The sequence below is a fragment of the Ambystoma mexicanum genome, chromosome 2p (genome assembly GCF_040938575.1).
Source record: "Ambystoma mexicanum isolate Mex_15411 chromosome 2p, UKY_AmexF1_1, whole genome shotgun sequence".
In the NCBI taxonomy this organism is placed as follows: Eukaryota; Metazoa; Chordata; class Amphibia; order Caudata; family Ambystomatidae; genus Ambystoma; species Ambystoma mexicanum.
The window spans coordinates 1150467650-1150493118 of NC_090923.1; the positions used below are offsets into that span (position 1 = coordinate 1150467650).

General features: G+C 46.9%; 1 protein-coding gene across 3 annotated transcripts in view; it reads right to left on the reverse strand.

Annotated features, from left to right (window-relative positions):
* The window catches only part of LOC138567247 (semaphorin-3F-like), a 548170-nt gene that overhangs the window by 48573 nt on the left and 474128 nt on the right, over nt 1-25469 (reverse strand). For all 3 annotated transcript variants that reach the window (XM_069645257.1, XM_069645255.1, XM_069645256.1), the window contains exons 11-15: nt 19347-19491; nt 5647-5869; nt 4042-4130; nt 3913-3954; nt 3330-3487 (exon numbers count right to left, since the gene is read on the reverse strand). In XM_069645257.1, coding sequence (XP_069501358.1) covers nt 3330-3487; nt 3913-3954; nt 4042-4130; nt 5647-5869; nt 19347-19491 — 657 coding nt within the window. The remainder of the gene's footprint in view (nt 1-3329; nt 3488-3912; nt 3955-4041; nt 4131-5646; nt 5870-19346; nt 19492-25469) is intronic.

Consider the following 25469-nt stretch of genomic DNA (forward strand, 5'->3'; position numbering starts at 1 on the left):
TACAGTGGACGTCACACTAGGGCTAGTATTACTGACATGCCCCGTCGACATCCCTTTGAGTTTTGAAAACAAAAAATGTAATACTATGCAACTACCACTAGATGTCGGCATATGCATAGCATGTGATCTAAGCAGATGCGCAAGCCTCAGACATATATATATATATATATATATATACACACACATATACACATATATATCTTCCAGTTGATGTCATAACCTTGGTTATTGAGTTGCACTCACGGTTGGCTCAAACAGTTATTGCAAGCTCCAGAGTCCGAATAAAGACTAACAATGTATCTATATTATATTTTCATAAAATCAATGGTCCCAGAAAATGGCAAAGGGTACAGCGGCATGATACTGCGTTTGACAATGGTCCTGTTGCTTCATCACACAATCACATACATACATACATACATACATACATAGTCGGTCAAAAAAGACAACAGGATGATATGTAGGCTAAATCATTTATTTGCAAGCTTTCATAATCTCCAGATTACTTAATCGGGCACAGGAAGAATGAAGCTTTTGCAATAAATAGCAGGACGGCTTAAGAATTCAAGTCTGCAATGCCTTATCAGCTCATGTCTGTGTTTCCGATTTATGGTTCCTTAACAAAGAGCCATAGACTTCAGTAGTTTGCACCATGCATTCCAGATTGAAAGTTAATATATGCGAACAGGTAAGAGAAACACTTCTGGGCTGCTCTTAGAGGGGTGCGGAGGGATAGTTTAGTGTCAAATATGGCATGTGCAAACCTACTGAAGTATGGTATGTTTTAGGCCGAGCCAGTTGTGTGTCCTTCTCAGCTGAGCCTCTTGGCACCATTCCCATCTGTGCCTTAACTTCGCATAGGAAGCGGGTCGCATATGGACAATTGCATTTAGAAAATCAACCAGGCTGTTGGTCACATTTCCAGTATTGCCTCTAAAATGCTGGCCAGATTGAATTAGAGCAAGTCATTTGTCTTGCACACTTGGTATAGTGTGATGCGAACGCCGGGTCAATGCCCTGTTTTCCGAATTTGAAAAAATATATAATACTCCCAGCCATCCGCTAGAAGGCGGTCTATGCAAAGAATGCAATTCTAAGCAGATACAAGCCACAGAAAGAAGATTAGTGGGTATGTTATATTTGTCGATATCTTTTTTAAGTATTGCATTAGAATAAAAGGATACTGCAAAATAAGTACTTTCACATATACAAACAAATCAAGGATTTATGAAAATCAGAGTGAGAGGAGAGAGTGCCCCTCTCTTCAAGAGACACAGTTTAGTGGATTACCAGAACAGGGGAGTGACTATTAGGCATGTATGGTGGTTCCCGGAAAAGGGGGAGGGTTGAATCAGTATAGGAAGCAGGTCCAAATGGCTAATAAACACAGAAAATTATATTGACGGTGCAGGGCCTAATGTGGTCCTTGTACACCCCACAGAATTAGAAACAATGTAAGCACACGTGGCTGCAGTAGTACCATTACGTCCTATGGGCAAGACTGAACTGCAGTGATTCATTTTCCAAACATTTATATAAATTCACTGCTAACTAAAACTCACCTTTCTGTTCCATAAAGCCCAGGGCTCCAGGAGAGACCAGGGTAACATGTTGCAGACCAGCAAATTACCTTTTGTAGTCACTTTTTGGGAGTTTATAAAGTTTCCAAAACATTCTCGCATAGGGCTCAATTTGAAAACTGTTCTAGGCCTGTGGAGGGGAGCGGAGGGACCGCCGAAGAAGTGTCCAAGCCCAGGGTTCAAGAACCAGCAGGCCAGGAACATGCGATTTCAGAGGGAGCACACGCCTCACTCCAGACAATGCAGAGCAACAATAGAAAGGGGGTGGGTGGGGGTTCATAGGCAGCCTTTTTTTTGAATGTTTTATTTTTTTTATTTTGGGGGGCGCTTATTTAATTTACACTATTCCCCACCACCCTTACATACCTTTACTCCCCCCACACCCATATTCTTTACTATTCATTTTTTCGGAGAAAAAGAAAACATCGGGAAAACCCCATCCCAAAAAAGACTGGCGATGAATTAACGGTACACGCTTCAAAACCCCCCAACTTCCAGACAAAGGGTGGGCTGTCTGACAGCAGTATCAACTGCAGGACCAGGATTCCAGCGCCCAGAAGCAGCTGCTTCGAATTCAGCTCAGGAAAGGCGGCTGCATGGTTTTGGTGCCTAATTTAGGTCTGGCTAGCAGTTGTTTAGGTCTCCATCGGGGTGGGGGGGGGTTACACAAACGCACCAACCAGCAAGGACCCAGCCTAGCAAGACCCAATGAATAAGACATCTGGACAGATGATCCACAAGGAGAGAAATACAGCCGCGAGGGACAAATGCACAGCAGAACCCCACCGGGTCCCAGGTGTGCCCTGGGGAGGTGGTGGGTACACCAGGTCAGAAGAGAAATTGTCACACAACACAGGCAACCACTGGAGGCAACTCAGGAAGTCCTACGAAAGAGCATCAGAAATCCACTCGGAATCCCAGGCTCGTACCGACCCTCTAGGCACTTGGGACACAAGGATGTTATCGGGGATGTAGCAATAGAGGCAAGAGTCCACCAAGGACAGCCATTCCAACCCAGTAGGAGGATGGCAAGAAGCAAAGGAAGAGCTTTGGATGGGATTCCTCCAGCAGGGAGCCAGTGAGGCTAAATCAGGGTGCTCAGTGGCAACCCATCTTCACTGTAGTCTACAGTCAAGGATCTGATCTGAGGAATGGAGAGGGTCTCCCACCGACCGATACCACAGTCACTCATTGGCTGGCCTAGACCACCCCAGCCACCAATCTCAGCCTTTGGAAACCAACCAGTCATGCTGGCTGCAAAACCCACCAAACACACGGCTCTAGAGTGGGAAGTCGGGAGGACTTTAATTAAACCAGTTTACACTAGTTTAACAAAACCGAGGCTGTGCTTGTGGTCTCGGGATAAGCCTACATCAGTAAAACAGCTATTTTGGCCATCCCTCTTTATTAACCACAGACTGTGCCAGAAATCCTGTTTGTGCTTGTGGGTTGACAAACTGTACTTCACTGCCACCCCACTCCCCCTCCTAAGAGTGAAGTCTTCCTGCTCGGACAAGTTACCAAGGTGAGAGTTGGGTCTAAAATGGTGTTAACTGCTACAAACACAACAGGTCGGTTTTCTAAGCCATCGACCGAGGAAAATAATTCTCCTAAGCAGATAATGATTAGAATGATGTGGATTTCTGAAGCACCTCTGTAGGAAGGAGAGGAGGGCATGGCAACTGCTACAGACATTCCTCTGTTAAACCTCCATCCTGCCAACATCATATACCTGCAGTCCCATCTCACCTTTTGGAGGTCAGTGCATACTGGGAGCAGGACTCGCCATCCCAGGCGCAGTACGGGTCTCTGGCCAGGCAGCAGTCCGCGCAGGCTTTGCCATACACATGGCACCGGTGCAGAGTGAGTTGTGTGACACCAACATCTGATGAGACGTACAGTTGTTGCTGCAAAGCAAAAACATTTGCAAGAATTAGAGTACTGTGGACTGTGCATCACATATATAACGCCCCTGAACTCACAAAGATCCCTGCACCCCTTACAAACTCCTTAAACTGGCATCCCTCACGGTTTTGTTCTGCTGCTTCAACCACAAAATCAAAACCCACTTCCAAATGTCCCACCATTAATGCCCAGGCATCTTCACTTCAAATGCTCCACCAATACCACCTGAAATTGCATTGTTTGGCAACGCTCACACCTGAAGGCAAGTGTAAGCGCCCACCTTGTGGGGCGTAAGGGCACCGCCTCTCGAGGCCCGGAATACAGAATACTGCGCTTTCCACCTTATAGACTCTGCATAACAAGGACCTCAACTGGTGGTGGGGTTCAATTGCAAAGCCTTCTGCCTCATAAGATGTCTTTTCCTCACCCTTTTTGATGAAATCCTAAGTGTCTTCACAGGGACCGGCACCTACAAGAAGCGTAAGACAGCGTCACTATCTCAGGGGAAACCACTCAGCGCAACCTCTTGCTTCGCTGCAGTTACACGTTCACTTACCCGGAACACCTCAACCTCTTCCAGGGTCAGCTCCTCCATGCTACTCGGATCTTTAGGAAGCACAATCACCTTCTGGACTGTACCACGGTCTGACAAAAGGGGGAAAAAATGTGGCATCAGTCACCATTCTTGCCATTGGGTCGCCCTAGCTGCCTCAACTTCTGAAAGATCGGATGTGACCACCCTTTCCACTCAAGTAGGACGTTCCTCAAAGCTCAACAGCATAATAGGCCATGAAACTAAGACAGTACCCGCCCCTTCCAGAGGTTTCGAAGTGTCAATATTCCTGGGCATCTGCGCGAGATGTGTCTGCTCCAGGATGTGCTCCCCGACCCAAACGGTTGATGGCGCTTCTAGAGTTTCCCAGCCTTGCAGTAGTTTTAACCTGCGCTGCTACGGTCGGCGCAATTGCTGGCCATGCTTCCTGTGTGCTTTGTGCTCACTATTTATGATTCTAGAAGTGCCCCTCTTTGCCCCTTCACACTTCCTTAGTCAGATCAGAACTATTCCACTCATTTTGAATTTGTGGTAGCTTTGTAACATGTACCCGCGTGAAGCTTTGAGAAAAGAATGGCGCCAAAAGACTTGCATCCTGCCTCAAGCACACCAGTGTCTCCAAGATGGCTATTTGGGATTTTGTTGGGGGGCTGGGGGTGGTCAGGAGGAGGGAAAGTAATTTGACATTCCCACAATCAGGTGAGGGACCCATTTTAGCGGCTTCCAGGTGTGGTGCTAGGGTCTCTGGGAAGGAAACGCCCAGTGGCTGGGCCTACAACCAACCAGGAGAGAAGTCCCTGAACATTGGACAGGGAGGGAGGCGGCCTGGCCAGGCAGAAACCGCAATGGACGTATACCTCCACACGATTAGCAGCTGGACAGACGGGCTCCTGAAATGAGAACTATATAGTCGAGTACATTAGGCCTCCCCATATAAGGTTTTGATATACTGTTAGGATATACTGCGGGACCTGATTTTATCATGGCATGTTTCATTATATACATAATAATGCATTGTGTTTGTATTGGATTGTTATTTTGTGCCATGAAGCTGGTTTCTCCGGTATGTGTCTACTGTATCGCACGCACCACATGAGTATCAGCCAGTGAAACGGAAGTGTTCAGCATCCCCTTACGTAGATAGCTGCAGTGACCCTTTGTCATTTTCCTCTGAAGGGGCTGGGAGCACTAGGCCAAGAATGGAAATGTCAAATGCAGCCCAGATTGACAGAGTCGCAAAGGCTATGCACAAACTGCTGCACACTACTGCTTGCGAGTGTGCAGATTTGGTAACATAGAACGGAGGATAGCACAGGGGCAACGTGCTGGTCTTGGAAGCAAGACCACGCAGAGGTTCGAATCCCGGATCTGCGCTTTGTTATAAAAAAACAATTAAATAGCGAAAGAAAACATTGTGTCAATGTGTTTTGCCCACTAAGTTTGTGTCCACAGAGATTTCAATTCTCGGGACATGTTTTACTAGGACCTCAGAAAGAGAGTCCACTAGACTTCGACGGTGATGAAGTGTTGGCAAAGGGAGCGGGCCTTAACTGGTTTCCCTGACACTCTGCCCTCATAGCTATTGCGAATGAGAGGCCGGGACCCTACCTGTCCCCAGAAACAGCACCTCGTACCGGCCGTCCACAGCATCCACCAAATCCACAGCAATACTGGTGAACTTGTAGTCCACATTGGTGCGCACGACCAGCGGCTGGCGCTGCACCGGGTAGACTGCGTTGTACATCAGCGGGTGCGCTCGAATGAAATTCACCAACTCATCCGGGAACTCCTTGGTAGAGCGTAGGCCGGGTGTAAAGGTCCCTCCAGGGCACTGTGGAGCAAATGCTTCAGTAAATGCGCGGCTCGACACAACCTTCTCCCCATCATGTTGGAGACCCCTCCCACATTTACAAGAGTAACGCCTTAATATGAGCACACCAGAAGAACCCCTTAACCAACACTTACCTACCATTAAACAAGTGCAACTATGCACACGGAAAACAGTGCACCCAGCCATCAGTACACCATTACACCCTAGACACCAGTAAATTCCAGTCACATTGGTGGAGCATAAGCACCAGCGTATCCCCCAACCACCAGGATAACAGTATATTGCAGGCACTAATGAATGCAACCACACATTAGTGCACCCCCAACTACTACTTCCAAGCACACCTCAGAAGTGGGGGGACCTCCCCCTATCTACCCCTGCAAGTAATACTGTTATTGTGTCACTGTCCGAGCTGTTCTTGACATGAAGCAGCATCTGAGAAAGTAAATTGGTCTGCGTACAGACACGCGACATTGCGAAAGCTTCGTGAGAACCTATGTGGATCGGCGGTAGCAAATTACCACGTGGCGGTATGATTCCACCTCTACTCTGAGCAGGTGCTTTCTTATTCACCAGCTACTTATTTGCACAGGTAAAAGTTGGCTTCGTGTTCACCCAGCTTCTGCGTCGTTATTCTTTTAGGCACATACAACTCACGTGAATTTAGACAGTTTAATGAAAAGGTTATGGAAAAGTGGGGCACCTCCCTATTAGCGTAAGTCCTCTGAATTTCATAACCGTTTTAAGCTTTTTTTTTTTTTTTTTTTTTTAAAGAGTTCAGTCGGTGTTGAGAACTTGCAGTTTCAGTAGTTTTGTATTCATCAAAACGAATCAACATTATTTCAATTCCATGACATTATTTATTTTCCAAAGGCCAATTTCCAAATGACCAAACCCAAGACGCTTTTCGACCAGATCTTGGTCTTTCTCAATGCTGGGCCAATAACATAAAATTACAACAAATATTAATAACAGAAGCAAACACAGAATGCAAAAACAAATGTTTTTTCCCCCAAAAGTAAATCAAACCCGAACAAAATAGAAAAAATAATTTAGTTATATATGTATCCATGCAAAGTATTTGGATTCATGCACATATATTTTTATAACAGCAACAAAGGAAAGGAGGGAGAGGAAAACAGAAAGGGAAAGGTCACAGTAAGTAAATGATATTAGATGTAATGTCACTTTTATGACGGTTGTGACACTGGTATTATTTGAATAACTTTCAGATCGATACTTTTATTGCCCAGGTTTCTCCAAAGTCTCTTCTATGTGTACACCATGTTTATATTCAGAGTTTCCTGGGAGTGATTCCCCAGTCAGAGTGCAAATAGACATTGAAATCCCAAAAGGAGTGAAATAAATAAACAGCGTCCATGTTCCTCACATAGAGCCGACACCAGATTCTGGTTCACGCTGGTAATGGCGTTTCTCTTGATGCAAGTCAAAAATATGGATTCACCCATGTGACTAAAATGTGACTAGCACCGTTGGTTTGTCCAACTGTATCCTTATTGTTGCCCCTTTTAGTCAAACAAGACCACCATTTGCTGCTCACCTTTTCTCCGAAAGAGTATTCTATGGGGACGATCCCATGCTAAGTTTTGTTTAATTAACAGTGGGCTGTTTCCGTTATTGTTTCCGTCATTGTTTCTGTTCTTGTTATTTTATGTAATTGGCCGAGCCTTGAGAAAGACCAAGATATGGTCGAAACACGTCTTGGCATTTGGAAATTGGCATTTGGAGAATAATTGTGATGGAATTCAAATAATGATTGATTCGTTTTAATGAATACAAAACTACTGAAACTTCGAGTTCTCACCATCAACTGAACTCTTAAATAAAAAGAAAACAGGGTTTTCAAATTCAGAGGACTTGCGCCAATAGGAAGTGCCACACTGTTGTTGATGTTAAAAGACTTAAGGGTTTGGAGATCCCTTTAGGCACCTACCAGAGCAGCAGCCCATATAAGAATCCCCAAGCACAGTGGAACCCAGCATACCCCACCACTCTGCTATAGATGAACTAAATGGCTTTGTGAGCTGTATTTCATAATGAATGCAGTTTCATGACATTTTCTTGTTACTTTTCCCCCTTTTGGGAATTTGTAACTCTGTTCTAGTTCTTATAATGGTAGTCTGCATTCTCTTATTAATTGTGTGCGCTTCATATCCTCTGTTATGAAACGACTTCTGGTTCGTGTTCTTGGTCTCTGGTGAATTCTATCAACTATGCATTTTTATTGTGGTATTGTTGTGACCTCTAAAATGTTGTTTCTCACTCTTTTTGTGAAAGGCTTTTGTCTGATTTACTATATTGATCTCTGAACCCCAACGTGTAATGCTAGTTTTATTATATGAAAAGGGTGCTGTGATGGGGTGGCCCGCCACAAATAATCACACTGACTCAAATGGCAAGTTCAAGGGTGTTTATTGGATCTTTCCAATCACCTTGGGTTACAGGCTTTCGGGTAGTTCTCAAGGCTAAACAGGTCCTTGGGGAATAGGGGCTAGGGCTGTCCCTGTCCATTTCAACTTCCCCGGCCTTCCCCACCGCCCTAGCCCAGGTGTCCTTACCGGGATGTTTGCATTAGTCAACGTTAACCCATGTCTGTTTGCTTCTGACTTAGGCTAATAGTGTCTTTCCCTGATTCGATAGCCGTCTCACTCCCTAAGGGTTTTCTAGGGTTTCCCTAAGCCAGTCTTAGGGAGGTAGGGATGGTGCCTTCTTTGACCCGGTTTCACTCCCACTTCTCTCAAACCCGCTCGTACCTGAACCTTCACTATATTGGTCTCTTAAGATGTTCTCCTCCCACCACGTCTCTATCCCTCCGATCTCTCACTCCACCTTTCCACCTACACCCTTTGAATTTACTTCTTTTCTTACTCTTGTTCTTACTATCACTCGTACAGCCAACTACACCTCTACCTCTGTTACCTTCTCTTCCCTCCTTCCTCCCACTCTACTTCCTTGTCTTTTCCTATTCTTCTATTATAATCCCTCTGTCTCTCTACTCTTACCACTAGCTACTCCTATTCTCTCACTCCCCATTGCTCCTACCACTCTTCCTCTACTACTATTCCTTTTCCATTATTAACAATATCCTTTTACTACCTCCTACTACTACTACGGTCAGTCTCTTCTATTCACTAGCGCTAGTTACTGCCCTCTACAACCAACTACCACTGCTCATTCTAATTATTCGCTATGCCACTACTCCCACCTGCTATTACTACCTATGCTACTACTACCACAGCCCCTCCACTACTCCTACTCAACTTCTACTCCTCACACAGAAATACTCCACAGACCCCCCCTGCTTATAAGGGCCTTTTCATTCCTTTCACTCTTGCCTCCTCTGTTCTCTAGGACTTCCTTCACCACCTCCTGTCCTCACCCAACTATCCAACCCTGAACCACCCACACTTAAATATCCCCATCCCCTCCCAGGATTGGCCACTTACCTTATCCAATAAACTTGACTCACTCCGGGGGGGGGGGGTGACAGTGGAAGGTTATGACGAGGGCTTATTAGCCCCACCCCTTTTCTGGCATGGTGTGGCTATTTCCCAGATGACCCGCATGGCTCCTGGGTACTCCGTTATTCAGGGCCTTCTTGGAGGCCCAGTTTATAATTAATATGAATACCCTTGTGGTTTGGTGGGTGTTTTATTTAGGCTTTGTAAAAGGTCTTTATTTAATAAATGGAATCCCTGGTAGGCTAATGGAGAGCAATTATCTGTGCGGGCTCCAGCTGACAATGTCACTCGCACCCCGTGGCGTTGCCCAACCCACCACCATGTTTGGCATTTCCTGTGGCATAATGTCAGTGCTTTGTGGTGGCTCTGCTCTGCCATTGGTGGTCCTGGCTCCTGCTCCTCCCTGAAGTGCCCCCCTCAGGCCGTCATTCTCCTGTGGGCCTCGTCTCCCCCAAGGGCTCTTTGGACTGCCGCAGGCTCCTCCATGGCCCCTCCGCCAGTGACTCAGGTAAGCAGGGATGGGCAGGGGACCTGCCCCTACTCTGCCACCCGTGGGAAGGGTTAGCAGCTGGGCTCCCCTGGCAAGGCCTTGACACAGGCCTTACCACAGTTCTTATTCAAATACACAACATACTCCAAGTCCTGTTTCTGTGTCTTGCCAAATGATCAAAAAGCCATTGTTTTGCCTTTCCCTTTATGTTGTCTATTGTAACATGGCCAATACCCTGAACTTGTGAAGGGTCAAAAAAAGGATCCAGGAAACAGGTAGTTGCGGGTTGTTCGGATGAGGTCAGAGGAGGATGTGGCAGACCAAGAGACCAGCAAAGATGGTGGAGTGGAATGTTGAGCTGATTTTTGAAGCAGTTGAGGCATTGGTTATTGAGTGCAGGAGGTACTGCTTTGTCAGTGCGTGAAAGTGCGGTGAGTGAAATGAGGGTGTTTATTTAAGGTGGGGCACATAGTAGTGTGGAGCTGGGAGTAGTAGTGCAGAGGAGGGCATAGTATTGTCATGGAGGGAGTAGTAACATTGAAGGGTAGAGGCAAGACTTGGAAGGAGTGAGACATCAGAGGGACAGAGGAAGATATAGGAAGTAGAATAAAAGGAGGCAGTGGAGTTGAAGGGAGGAGAGTAGTAATAGGGGACCATCAGGCAGTGAGAGGGGGAGGAGTACGTGGACATAATCGGAAGGAACCAAACAGGGCAGAGGGTCTAAAAGGTGAATAGTGTACGTCAGTCTAGGAAGTCCCTGCGGGAGGTTAGACAGATCAGGCATTTTGCCTTTAGATATTCACCTCTAGTACAAGTCAGAATGTAGACAGTAGGGGGGGATCAATATTCGTTGTATACTAAACTGGGCAGTAGGAGGTGCCTGGGCTAGGCAGGATTGGTGATCTCTAGGTGAGAGAGAGCAGGGAAGACAATATTCAGATTGGCGATGAGCGACCCTCGGAAGAGATCAAGACCCAGGATCGAAGAACTGATGCCCTTGGAAAGAAGGGTGCAGAGAGGATTGCAGGAGTCGTATGGAGACAAAGTTGCAGTTGTGGTACCTGGAAGGATGTTTCTGTAGGAGAAGCACCCAGGCACTGAGGAAAGGCACCAGTACCCTAGTCAGACACTAAAGATCCAGAGGTGTGGAGACAGATGCTAAAACCTGAAGAAACCTTCCAGGGGACAAGGGTGCATATGCAAGTTAAGAAGATGGGCCTTTTATTGTACGTGGTTCACAGTGCCCCAGGTGACAGAAGGCAGGATTCTGCAATGCAGGCTTGTTCATAGGACTCGTGGAAAAATATCCATTTGACAGTGGACTGCAGAACAGTAGGCTGGTCGTCCAATGCTGACCTGTTGGGATAGGTCAGTGGAGGCTCTCCATTAGGGCTAATTTCAGGGCAAGACAGAGGAGAATCCCACAAAGTGATATAGCTGCGATTTGCAGGATGGAGCAGAATAGGGAGACCGCAACAAAACATGTTTCCACTTCCAGCAAGAATTAGAGCCTCACACTTATGTTCCAGCAATGGACATGGTGCAAGAACTTGTAGGAGAGCACAGAGGGCTGCAGGGCAGGAGGATCAGACGGTCCCCACCAGGTCAGAGGAAGGGAGAGACTGACACAGGATTTATCAAGTTTGGCAGGAGGCAGAGCTTTACCTACAAGAGGACCAAGAGTGAGCACCAGAGCTTTGAGAGAAGAGCCTGTTGGGACGGAGATGAGCCTTTCCCACCCCCCTAGGTGCTTTAGAGTGAAGCAAGTCCCATAGATAGACTGGCAATGTACCAGGGGGGAGAGTGCTGTACCAATGAACTTGGCACAAACAAAATACTGCGTGAATTAGAGATGCATAGATTGAGTGTGCCCATATAAAGAGACGCCATTTTGTAACTATGATGAACACAGTCAGCCCTACATGGCTGCGCAGTAAAACTTAGGCCCAACAAAGAAACCTGAACAGGCCCAAGCGCTGAAGGCACATGAACCCCACGCTGCTAAATCCCATAGAAACTTCCCTTTGTAACATAACTGTTGCAATTACTTGCTATCTCAGAGAGGAATGCACCCTGCAAAGCCATGAGACAGCACCAGGCTCCTCGCGGCACACATTCTTCACAGCCAGGCTAGCAGCAGACCTCCAACCCCAACCCAGCCCACCAGGAGTAATGGCACCCACCACTGACCCAGTCCAAGAACCCCTGCATTCCACGGTAGTGGGCGACCTCTGACCATGAGCAATAAAAGCAATCGCCATAAAAGATCTAAACAAACACAACCTTTTCACCTTATCCCATAAATCCACCCTTTGTAGTACGAGGTACAGGAAGGAATACATTATAGCTCAAAACGAGGGTGGAAGCCTTGGGTGGGTAGAGTGCGATATGAACCGAGCAGAGATGGTGTGGATCATTATGACCGTGTTCCTCCCCCTGTTCCAGTCCCCAAGTTTCCCAGTTGCATGCCATGATGATGTAGCAGTGTTATTGTACAATAGTCGCCCTGAAACAGCAACATGTGAAAAGCCTGACCTTCAGTCCATGCAGAGACAAGCCCAGCTGACCCCATGTGTGGGAAGACAAATGGACAAAACTGGAGCCAATCCTGGCTTGTCATCCCTTATGCAGCAGGCCCATGCATAGGGTCTCACCAAACAGCCGTGCAAGTTTCTACCTTATGTAATGATGTCACTGATGACGCTGTGTACCCTTATAATGTGTGGCTCATGCAGACTCTGGCAGAACGTTCTCGGGCAGCAGAGTCCTTTGCTTGCATCTTTATTTTTTGTACAATTAAAACTTTTTATCCTTGCAAGCAATCTCTTGGCCTTTTTTCCCTAGCGGGTTGTATTCCTTCTGGCGTACAGGCGGCGTGCCTTCAATCCTCTGCAGAATCTTCTTCCCTCAGATCCTCTGAAATCTTTAAAGGTGGTGAATGTTTTGGGGTCTCAACTGATAAACAAAAATCACATAGAGATGTGGGCTATCCCAAGTCCTTAATCACTGTGATGATCCTTCATCCTTCCTGATGGCGTCACTTCTGCCCAGAGGAGAACCCCTTTCCATGAGGCTAGGGAACTAACCAAGAGTCCCCCTAGGGGTGGTAATATGCAGGAGTATCTCCTGGAGAGGGACTCCTCTCCTAGCGATAAGGATGTGATTGAGAGGCACAGCCCCTTTTAACCCCAACCTGGTAGGCTGACAGTAGGACCTAAACCTTAAGGGTCTAAACTCATGTATATGAACATGTGTTAGAATGATACATTCAACTTCCATGATGGTTTAGGTACTGAGACAAAAGGAGCTCCAGAGAATGCTTACAAGCGAGCGTGAAAAAACGAGAACATCTGTAGTCAATAGAATGGACGTCACATCAGAGCGGACCCTACTATATCAGGGCATCAGAAACAAATGAAGGCGTAAGGATACCGGGAAGGATACTGGAGAGAGTACTAAAGAGACAGCCGGAGAGAGCAGTCGAGGTGGAGAGCGGAAATCGAGAGTCAGAGAGAGATTGAACCAAATAGAACACCCAAAGGCAGGTCCGAGAAGCTTAAGCAAGAGGCGTAGAGGATAGGGGCATTTGTGCCCAGGACGGTGCCATTTTGTTTTGACTCACACAGACTTCCTGAGGAGCACCCAAGTTTCTTTAGTTTAGGTAGGGAAAACCCTCCAGAGTTAGGGATAGATAGGTTTTGGTTTCATTTAATAAAAGTCTATACCAACCACTATTGCACCACTTGTTCAGTCTGTTCATCCACTGCCCACTCCCTTTAATTCCCCCTTACCCAATGGGTGGTGCACTGAAGAGGAAGGGGTTGGATTAGAAGAGGAGAAAACCAATAATATAGAAACAATGGAACTCGACCGTCAAGAGCGAATGGAGGCATTACTACATTGCCTGGTGGAGTACCAAATTCAGGCGGATCATCGCTTCCAAGAAGGGTTAAATAGGTTAGCCGCTGTGCAACCTCAACCCAATCTAACTGCTAAGAACTCTACATAGAGGGGAGGAGAATAAGAGGGAGATAGCCCCTGTTTGTGATTGATTGAGTTATTTGTATTGCACTACTAGACAAACCAAAGCATATCAAGGCACAGATGTTAACCAACAAAGAAACTCTAATGTGAAAAAAACATTAAATTAACTTTCCCTCATGATACAGTTCTCAGACTTATTTGAACAAATAGGTTTTGAATTTTTTTTGAAATAGCAAAAGAGATTCCAATTTCTTTATCTCCAATGGAAAACTGTTCCATAGTCTAGGCCTGAAAAATGAAAATCTGCAGTCACCTGTAGAGACACAGCGTGTTGGAGGGATAATCAAAAGGTACCTGTCCTAAGGACCCTATAGGTTGATAATTAACTTGTCAGCCAAGTACCTAGGTGCTAAATTGTTCAGGCATTTAAAGATCATGCATCCAATTTTAAACTTAACTCGGTCCTCAAATGCCAGCCAATTATTTGATCGGTGGTGCCCTGACATAGGTGTGGATTTTTTTTTACCCTAAACACCAGTCAAACGGCAGCATTTTGGGCTTTTTTGCAGCCGATGGATTTGTTTGGCAAGAGTCCCGGCCAGTATACTGTTACAGTAGTCCAACTCAGAATTTACCAGGGCTCTTACTTCTGCTGTGTGATCTTTATGAGGGACATAGGGAAGTGCCTCTTGAAGCAGCCGTAGAGTTTAGAAAACGGCCTGAACTTTGGGTGTAACCTGACCCTCACAACTCAGATATCTCTGCCATTTGCACCCACATTTTCACCTTGGAGGCATACTTCAATTTTGCTCCTAAGAAAGAAGGTGGAGGGAGGAAACCTCTGTTTACTCCCATAAGCTGCTTCGGGCCAAACAGGATAACCTTGGTCTTATTGGGATTGAGTTGGAGCCAATTAGTAGACATCCATCCTCCTACCTCTTCCAAACAGTTGTTCATCCATGAAAGAGATTCCTCAACGTTATTTAATCTAAGTAACTCTTGGCCGTCATCTGCATATGACTGAAAGCAAACCTTGTGGCTTCTCAAGATGTCAATTAAAGGGTGTAGGTCGAGATTAAATAACTCGAGTGAGAGTGATGACCCTTGGGGGACGCCAGAAAGCTGCGGGAGGATATCTGACAAGATGTCCCTTGACTTCACCTGTTTTCGGCCCTATCTGAGAGAACCATCTGAGGGTGTTAGTTGACACATTCCCTATCGTCCTTAATCTCTCATTGAGAATTTTGTGGTCCACAGTATCAAAGGCCGCCGAAAGGTCAATCATAACAATAAGGGACAGTTTGTGCCTCCTACAGGCCTATAGTGTTCCATAACACAGACATTAAGCTCTATGCTAAGATCCTAGCATCCAGACTAGATCAGGTACTTCCAACTCTTGTGGTGGGAGAGCAGGTCTTTGTACAGGGGTGCCACACTGCGGATAATGTTAGGAAGATCATAGGCCTTATGAATATAGAACACAGAACACATGTCCTGGCCCTACTACACGGACTAGATGCTGAAAAGGTATTTGATCGGGTGGAATGACCTTTTTGACAGGAAGTCCTGTTTAAGCCTAATTTGGGTGAAGGCCTTGTTGGGTGGGGGTGCATTATACTCATGCCTGGTTTTAAAAGTGTCCGCTAATGGCTGTAGGTCGGAAGGCTTCAGTCTCTCAAGGGGTGCCAGTCAGGATGGTCCCCTCTCGCTGCTACTTTTTGCTCTCACAGTGAAGCCTCTGGCGGCGAGAATCAGAGAGGAGGAGGGGATAAAACGTATACCATACTTAGGCTGCATGCATAAAGTCGCATAGAATGTGATATTGACTGTCTAAAGCCGAGACCTCGATCCCTCAGATTCTTCGGCTTTTGAGTACATCTAAAGAGGCATCAGGGTTGAAGGTCAATCTGAATAAAAGCGAAATTCTGCACATTAACATCAGTGCACAGACTTAGGAAAAACTGCAGAAAGCCACTCCCTTTAGACGGGCTAAGAGGAAGCTAAAGTACCTGGCTATCTATATAACTCTGAAGTGAGTGGGGCTGTACTAAGCTGACTACCCTGAACTGTTCACCGCTATTAGATCTGACTTATATTCCTGGGGGATGTGAGCAATTTCGGGGTTCGGCAGGGCCGCCACGGTGAAGATGAATATATTATCCCAGTTGTTGTAGTATTTTCAGGCTCTCCCGGTTGGTATCTCGGCCCAGCCATTGCAGAGGCTGCAACTTCGAATTCTGGATCACGTATGGGAGAACGGGAAGACCAGAATTGCTACGGAGACTTTATACAGAACTAGGGATGCAGGTGGGATGGCACTACCGAACATGAGGCACTATTTCCAAGCGGTGCAGTTTAGCATTATATACGAATGAGTGAATCCTCATGCAGTTAAAGATAGCTATCATATTGAGGAGATGGTCTTGGGCAAACCACTTTGATATGTTCTGTGGCCGGAGAAGCAAACTAGGCCATTGAGTCTATACAAATTAGCGAAAACCAGGGTTGCCATGCAGGCCTGGGATGCAACGGCCCTAAAGCAGGACTTCTCATCTTTCCCGTCCCTTCTTGCTCCTATTCACAGTAATCCTAGCTTTCAATCGGCATACGAGGGGGCGGCCTTTGGCAGATTAAAAGCGGGGGTGGGGAGGAGTGCACGTTTCTTGTGCACTTGTACGAGAAGGGCCAAATACTATCCTTTCCAACCTGTAAGGCAACCTTCGGGGTTAGTGAGAAAGAGATTTCAATACTGGCAGAATTGGCATTGGGCAATGCAACCTGGGAATAGGAAGGCGGCCAATACAGTTCTCGCAGACTTGCTAATCCATTTAGCTAGTTCCTCAATTATATGGTTGCCTAGGTAATAGAAAAGGCCTTGCGACACCGTCCTATGTTCAAGCTTGGCACAAGGAACTGGGGAGGGAGCATGGGAAGGGTTGAAGAAAGCTACTGGAAACGTAGAGCATGCAGAAAGGGGCATCCATTTCCTTGCTGGGGATATCTAACCCCAGAGAGGCTTAATCACATGAACGAAGGAAGGGAAAATGGGTTGTGTTGGAAGGGGCGCTGGGGGGGAGGGGCATGGGAACGTACATGCACATTGGTGGAGATGCCCAAAGCTTGCGCGATACTGGGCGGATATCTTGAGCACTATCAATCACATTGCAGGGGCCTCGCTGTTGCGGGATCCGGTCGTCTGTCTGTTGGGAATTTCTGGAGGGAGTAAAGGGGTCTGGGGCTCTGCAAACCCCAATCTGTTGAGACTTATGTCCCTGATTGCAAAAGCCAGGATGGAAGCGGGATGGAAGACGCAAAGGTCGCCCTCGGCGGAAGAATGGTGGGCTGTGGTAGTGCCTGAGAAAGTGGTCTATTTCTCGGAAGACTAGGTCAAGGGTTTTTTTTTCGAGATGGGGAGGCTTCCTGGTCTATGCATGTACACACAACAGGGACTTCACCTGTGCTGCGAGGTTTGAGAGTGTTGGGGTTGCTTGAAGGCTCGTAGCACTGGATTCGGGGCCTCCTAGAGTACATGCATCATGGCGAACTTTGTATGTTGGGATTTTATCAAGGTTAGGCAGAAAGGCCTTTGGCTTCCATGTTATGGTTCTGGATTTATTTTTCTTTATGTTCCCCTTTTCATTTCCTCGGTTGTTAATGAGCTGTTTGTATGCAAAACTATGAAATGCCAATAATGTATTTTTACCCAAAGCGTTGGCACTTTGTTGTTCAGCACTGATTACATGGACAGCTTTGGCCGTTACACAGAAAAGGTTTCTCTTTCAATAATGCTGAAAGCCACCTGTCATACGTGCACCATGTTCTGTTCAATATCACTTCTAATTTACATCACGTTTGCCTGCAGAGGGACAGCACAATCTGAAATTCCGAACAAATGTTCAGAAGGAAAAACGCATACAGATTTGTAAACACTTTAAATGTGCACAACTGACACTTGAAATTAAATCTAATTTGTGTTAGGCCCCTCTGCCCTTACTCATAAAACGCAAGACAGCACAAAGAATGGCAATTTTTGATCAAAAGGCTGCTGGCAGCACAGGAAAACGAGGGATTCCAGGGCTGCGTTATCCACCAACATGGCGTCCAGTGGTGACGCAGTTGCTGTTGGAATGTTGGCTCTCTAGTTCTATGGAAGAACTCTGTGGCCCAGAGAGATGTGAACAGAATTCACAAGGGGGAAATGGTAAGCGAATAACAGAACACAAGCAAAGAAATGTAGTGCACTTCAAAAGTGGGCAAAACATGGACTTTCTATCTTACCACCATTGTGCCCTGATCTGCCAGGAGCTTTGGTTCCATATTTATCCGTACTTGGCCCACTCTTCCCCTGGCTTAAGCACAATCTTCAAAAAGTCCTGACAGGAATTCAATGTGAAGTATAGACTATATTTTACATTCATAATTAAATGTTTTATTTCCCAGAAACAGCTAGTGTACATTGAATTCTATTAATAGTGTATTGCTCTATGTGTGGAATCTTAAACTTATTACAGATTCCAAAAGGGTAAGTTATTTGGGGAACATTTAGAATGTATTGCAAACTATTTGAGGCAGGTGGGGCTCATTACGGGTCCCTTTATCGTGTAGCACAAACCACAGCCCAATACAGCTTTTAATCTACTTGTTTACTAACCGTGGGCTTTAAAACTGACCTGACCAGTTAGGTTCCTTCAGCAAGGCCTTTTCAGAATGATAATGCCCCGGCAGAGTGGGGTGCACTCAGTTGCGCTGTTCATGCAATGGGGCCTTCCCGTAGGGGATATAGCCCCCCCTATTGTGACATATCACTCAGGCGTGCCCAATCACCTGTACATTACGCCAACTTAGTAAACATCCTCCCGCAGTGCCTTGCCAGTGCCACGGGGCCCAGTGGGCATGCTTCCTTGGCAGCGCGCGATTAGCACTTTAGACCACAGAAGTATGAGCTTCTTCCTGTATTGCGAACATTCTCCCAGTTTGACCTTTATCCGACAGAGCACCGGTCTGTGCTTCTTTCCCTTAGTGCCCAGAGCTATAAGACCCTGGGAATGCCACCCAAATCTAGCAGAGCAGCCCTCCTTCGAGCTGCGACCTTGCTGTGTTTTAGGGATCCAAAACACCCAACGCTTTCCTTTCAACACCAGATTCCTTTCAGTAGTACCCAGTAGTACCATAAGATTGAGCTCCCACCAAGCCACGCCCTGGCAATCTGTAGTACCAAGGAAGGCGCGCCCCCTCTCCTGCGTGCCTCGTCAGTGCTGCAGGCAGGGATGTTGCTAGGTCTGGAAAAGATCCGGGGCTATCCTAATGTCGGGACTGTTGGTACTCAAGCTAGCTAGCCTTTTGGTTGTAGCCCCTGAGCTTCTAGCCGGGGCTACAACCAAAAGACCTGAGGCTATAGCCCCCTCAGCACACCCCTAACAACGCCTCTGGCTACAGGTCTCTGGCAGAGCACGCGTTGCCCATAAGTGTCTTGCTTGGCAGAGTTCATGCTAGTCGCGTCAATTCATCGAGGCATACTTACTGCCCCGGGCCTGGGGTAGGGGATCTTTCCCAGGTACGGTGCCCATTGGTAGTTGTGCCCCTCTTTGTGAGCGAAGGGTCCGTTGAAAACTGTCCGCACGTCAGACATGGAATATACACAAATAGCAGAGCCTTTGAAGACGGACCTGTGGAAGAAAAGAAAGAGGACTAGATGAGCTCTGGGCCTCATTGAGAACGGTTCACAGAAACTCTAGCCATGTGGAGGGAAAAGACAAGACCCGGGGACATTTCCCACTGAGACAGGGGCGCTTTAACACAAATGTCAGCAGTTCTCGCTCAGCTTCAAACCTCGCTCATTTCCAGTCACTGAGAATTTCCCGCTCGTTTCCTCTTTAGGTGTGTGCCTCAGACCTTTCCTTGAACTGCCCTGCATCATGGCTTCCCGGAGGATATGCTGGTTCATATTATCCTGTTTGCATGTAGTCCGGCAGCCTTCCACTGGTTATTTTTAGGCGGGAACAGATTGTTCCAGGGTCTTAGAAATGACAAACATGACAGCATATTGTGCGCATTATCTTTTACAGTTTATCTGAAATGACATTCCCCGCCCTAGATCCTTGAACACTTGAATTCCACTGCACGCCCTTGGGCACAGAGTAGAATGGTGGGGCTTAAATTCCTCGATATCTAATTATATTCAATTTCCTCCGATATGTCACAGGCCCAGGAGTGCAGAATCATGGATGAAAGATGTGCAGACCTCAGAGTTCTAATGTAAGAACTCTGTGGGGACCTACAGAAGATATCAAAGCAAGAGAACCATTTTAACAGGATGTGTCTTTTTCTACAATCATCAGCAATTCCATGAGGAGCTGAAATGGTGGCTTCTCATTACTCTCACATGGATGGGAGTCATTCCCCAGGCCACACTCCTAAACCCACACCTGAGCACACAAAAATACGCTATCGTCCAGACAAACTATCAAGGTAGTGTGACTGAGAAGTAAGGCTTAGACTTGGGAGGGTGTGATCGAGGTGAAGGGTTCAGTTAAGTGCTCACAGAGCACACAAACAACCTCATTCCTTCCTTCAAACTTTAGCTGAAGCAGGCCTCACTTCTTCCAAGCATGCAACATGTCTGAAGTGGTGTTCATAGTTCTCCTTATATCTCCTTCTCCATTATTTGACAAGATATTGTGTAGTCCCGAGTGCCTCTGCCACACTCCATGATTCCTCAATCCATAATTCACGCCCACACAGTCTAGGTAAAACCCATTTTGTTGGTGTGAAAGGGTTTGGAACCCTAAAGTGTTAACCTGTCTCTTTAAAGGCCTCTGCAAATGGACAGCTGCCATCATTCAAGGAGAGAGCACTGCAGTTAAGATGGATTTTCATAATCAGCCCGGTGAACAGATTCTGAGGCCGCCCTACTCTGGTGAACAAGGAAGACGCGAACGTCCAGCCAAACTCTATCAAGGTAGTGTGACTGAGCGGCAAGGCTTAGACTTGGGAGGGTGTGAGAGAGGTGAAGGGTTCAGTTAAGCGCACACAGAGCACAAGTCAGGCAGAGTGTGGAAACATACAATTATTGATTTAGGCCCTAGACAACTCTCACCAATTAAAAATCACAGGTAAGCAAATGGCCAAAGATACAGTAGCAATATATACACACACACCTTTCAGGGCTCTGGCTACAGAGCATCAATACCTTAGTTTTAAACACAGCAAGATTAGCAATAGAACACTGTATTGTTGCAAAGTAAGTGAAGAAAAAGAAAAGGGTAAGTCTTAAACCAATTTGAGACTATGTAGTTAAAAAATTTGAAAACGCAATACACAGCCTTATAAATAATAGACACTACACGTTGAAAGTCCTTCCCTTGCCAGGGGAGGTAGAGGCCTAGTTCCCTTAAATTCACAATTCCCAATCGACCCCTTTGCAGGAGTCTGGGGGTCTTCAAAGTATGTTGTACAAAGTCAACATGCAGTTTGTAAGTGTCTTAAAAAGTTAACAAAAGTACATTTCTTAGGAGGTCCTCTTCCAAACCCACCACCTTAGGGGACGCCTGGTGGTGGTGGCGGTGGTGAGGGGGGGGGTCTGATTTTGAGGGGGGGTGGTGTTGGAATCCTTGACCAGAATTCCACAGAGCCGGGTCAGGCAAGGGAGAGTTAAGGGCAAGGCCAGTTAAAACCTTATGAAGCTAGGAAGGGGTAGATGCCAATATGTTACCTCATCTGCTGTCTTCTGATTTTCTCATGGAACACTTCAGCGGCTTCTGAATTTGCTGAGCTCCATTGCTTTCCTTCTTCATTCCATTGATCCGGGTCTAGGGGTGGCTGGTGCAAAGGTTACTTTCGCTGTCGTATTTGGGTTGGCAGTTGTGGCCTCTGGCAAGACCCTTCCTGGCACTGGACAGCTGGATGGCCCTGGCATGATGTAGAAATAACTACCACGATGCCGATGACCTCAGAAGACACCCCCCTCCCCCCAAGGACACGTTGTGGGCTGAAAATAGGTCGCCAGCGTTATCAAACGGCAGGTGTCGACCCTCATGGCGGAAACAAAGAAGCAGGGTCCTGCAAGGCCCCTCTTCATGCTGTAGAGCTGCAGCACCAGAGCGAGGCCTGTTCCACAAGTCGAGGGTCTGCAGAGTTCCAAGTCGCGACCGATACAGGAAGGTAGCCCAGGAGGAAGCTGGCCAGCCCACAGGATGGTTCCGGGACACTTCCAAAAACTTAAAAGGGAAGGATCCTCGAGCAGAGGTTGTGACTGGTTGTTCCCACCAAAGCAGGGGTCAAAGCATCAATGAAGGCCTTCTGGAGATCAACAAAGAAGCAGGGCTTCTCCAGGATGGTTGAAGAAGACAATGTTGGTTGGCTGCAATGACGAGTTCTGGGTCTTTAGTGGGATGATCCTTCAAAGGCGTTTTGGCTGGTATCCAGTGATTTTACCATCGAAAAACATTGATTTTTAAAAATATATATAGATATGGGGGTAGGAGTTAAAATGGGTGGGGGGTTGTGGGGTTAAAGCATAGGGAAACAAGAGGCTTGTGGGGGACCTCCCCCACAAATGAAAGATAAATTAATGATTATTTTTTTGATCGACTTTTTTCTGTTGACAATCCAGCTAACATTCTTTTCAGTAAAATCACATAGAAAAGTTTGGCTTTAATAACTATCTGAAGAATGGTTCGAGGGGTCCTCCTTTTATCCTTAATTTGAGCTCGAGTCACCCCGAGCCCACCAACAGTAAGGCTATGCACCATTCAAACTGACAGATGCTGCCCCGTCATGGACGGCGTCCGGCCTCCACATCTCCCCAGCAACAGACACTTTGGCAAGGATGTGGATCAGGACGAGGCTGTCCCAGCCTCCACCACCGCCCACAAACACACACACTTTGCCCGGGAAAGCTCAGGCTTTGCCTGGGAAAGGGCTTACCACATATGGCAATTCCAAACATTGAGAGGGCAGGAAGAAAGCCAAAAGACAAGAAGGCCAAAGGACAGGGAGCGAAATCTTGTGGCACTACGTGCCATTTTAAAGTGTGAAAGGCATTGTGCGGTGAAATGGAAAAAGTGCATATGAAAATGTATCAAAGTTGAAAAATATCCACTGCCACCAGCCTGCCCTGGACACATCATGCAAGTAACCATAAAGTTACAAAAGGGAGACAAAGTAGCCCTCCTGCACCTCCCCGTAAGGTGATGTGTGCAGTGTAAAACAAACAGGGAATTTCAGAATAGAGGGGCGAGTCCCGCCCTGCACTGATTGTCATACGGAATGATCAGTGTCGCCAAAACAGATTAGCTCAGTAAAACAAAATGGCTCTACCTAGCCCCAAAGCAAGGGCAAGCTATTGAGGGAAAGCAGCAAAAAAACATCTTTCCTAATGGCCAGTCTATCAGAAGAACAACAGTTCTGCTAAAAGGAACGCATGGTCCCTTGCAGAGGTTCACTAACGGTTCCTGTTGCGGCCACAGCCAACAAACAAAAACAGGTCACATATGCCACTGAAGTGATGGACTCTATTTCAGACACAACAAATGTGCCAATACCAATTTAAAGAGCCGGTTTTCATTTTCTCTAGGGCCGTTTGAGCAGTTCAACCTATGGCTCAACTTGATCGACAATAGGAGTCGGAGAGCTCAAAAAGTTTGGAAAGTTAGTAAGAATTCATGTCATTTCCATGGTTTTATAAACCAGCCTTCCTGCGGTGGGAAATGTAAATTACCAGTCCTACTGCCCTGGTGGACAGTAGAAAGGACTCCTGGTCCCGGCTACACCTCCTTTGACCCGGTTTTGGTATTTACTTTGAAAATGGGGCTTCATGCCCAATGTTATTCAATGGGGAAAGAGGCATTTAAATAGACGTCTGCAATCTCACCCCCTGGACCCAAAGAAACATCCCTCTTCAAGGAACCGCTGGAGACAACCGCAGACATGCCAACATTCGGGAGCCCCTGAGAGGGAGGTTTTACTACAGCAATCAGGGAAATGTATTTTTCCCATAGGATTGCATTGGGGTTATAATTATTTTAGGTGGGAGACAGTAAAAATTGCCTGATTTTTTAATAAAAGAAAATCGTGAGTCTCCCGCCTAAATCGAGGGGAGTTGGGATGGGGGGGTTGGCATGTATACAACAGAGCTCATTGTTCGTTCAGCTGCATCAGATTCACAGGTTCAAGTCTTTCTCTGCCAGCAAGGTCAGGCTCTCACGGAAACCCCCAGGATACGGGTAGGATGTCTCGATTTTGGAGCCCATAGGACATTGTAGATACCCCTGACAGGCTCACCATGTCTTGAATCATCAAGGCAGTGGGACTTTGGTTCTAGGCACACCCTCCCTAATGGAGACAAATGGCATCACCAAAAGAGTGACATCCCAGAAGAGCAAAGGAGATGCCAGCAACCTTTCCAGCCCTAAGGTTTGAATGTCCGTGCAGCGATCCAGACCGGTCTCAGGCGGATGCAGGCCAGGTGCAGACCCAACAACTCTACAGACTTCTGGGAGGGGAGGATAATGCAGCAGGAACACAGACTGGTTGGTCCCAACAGTCTAAGGGAGGCCAGCACCCGGTTCATGTCTCTCCAGTCGAAAAGGAGGCTGGGAATCACACAGTGGTTTTTGGCTTTGCCAGTGCAGGATGTGGCAATGGTTCTCTGATGCTACTTTGGTGTTCCTTCAGCTACTTACATTTTAGGGTCAACACTCAGAAATGGTGCCACATCTTTTCCCCTTATCCTAAATTCAAGATAAAAGGGGAAGCCCCGGCCCTCCAATATTAAGGCCCTGCCCCATTTAAGCAGGCAGGCGCTGTGTAACAGTGGACAGCTAGCTACCTGGCATCTGCCCAGTAGCAAAAGCTCAGTCTGGCTGGAACATGGAGTCAGGTGGGACAGCGCCTTTCCTGCCAGCATAGGCACTGCCAGGCACCAAGAAGTCAAACAACATAATTAGGATATGCCTGCGCGGACAGGCCAGAGAGGAAGTTAATAAAGATGATGCATACAAGAGAAGGGCTTAAACCGTGAGGCGCGGCCATTTTGCATTTCTGGTGCTCAACAAGGAATTTCTATGGTTAAAACAAAAAGAGGAACACAGAAGTGCACCTGGAAAGGGGAAACATTGGTTTACTGCTACCAGCCTGTCCTGGGCTCATTTATAAATTCACCTTGGAGAAAAGAAAACGAGGCTGAAAGCGTCCCCACAGCATTGTAAGTGGCTTGTGCTGCCATTCAAAGTGAAAGTGAACAAGTGAATGGGTGACTTCTCCCTATACTGGTATCCAGAGGGGCTACCCAGTGCATCACAAATAATAAGAGTGAAGGAAGGGAGGGAATGCAATGGGAGACATTTGCAAAAAGAAAACTCTTTACTAACAAGAGCCAATGCGCCCGTTTCCCATTCTCGCTGTAGGTATGTAGTCGAGTGGGATATGCTGCCTCGATGGCGTCAGATGCCCCAGGCCCAGTACCGTTCAAAGCACGGCACGATGGAGGGCCTGGGGGGTTAGGTCAGGGTGGGGGACGAAACGGCGCGAAAAGCAAGGGGAGGGGCAGCCAGCGGCGCCCCCACCCATGGTGCTGCCAGGAAGCAAGCAACACAACAGGGAAAGGTGCGAAGGAAAAGCAACAAAGGAGCAGGGGAGTATAAGT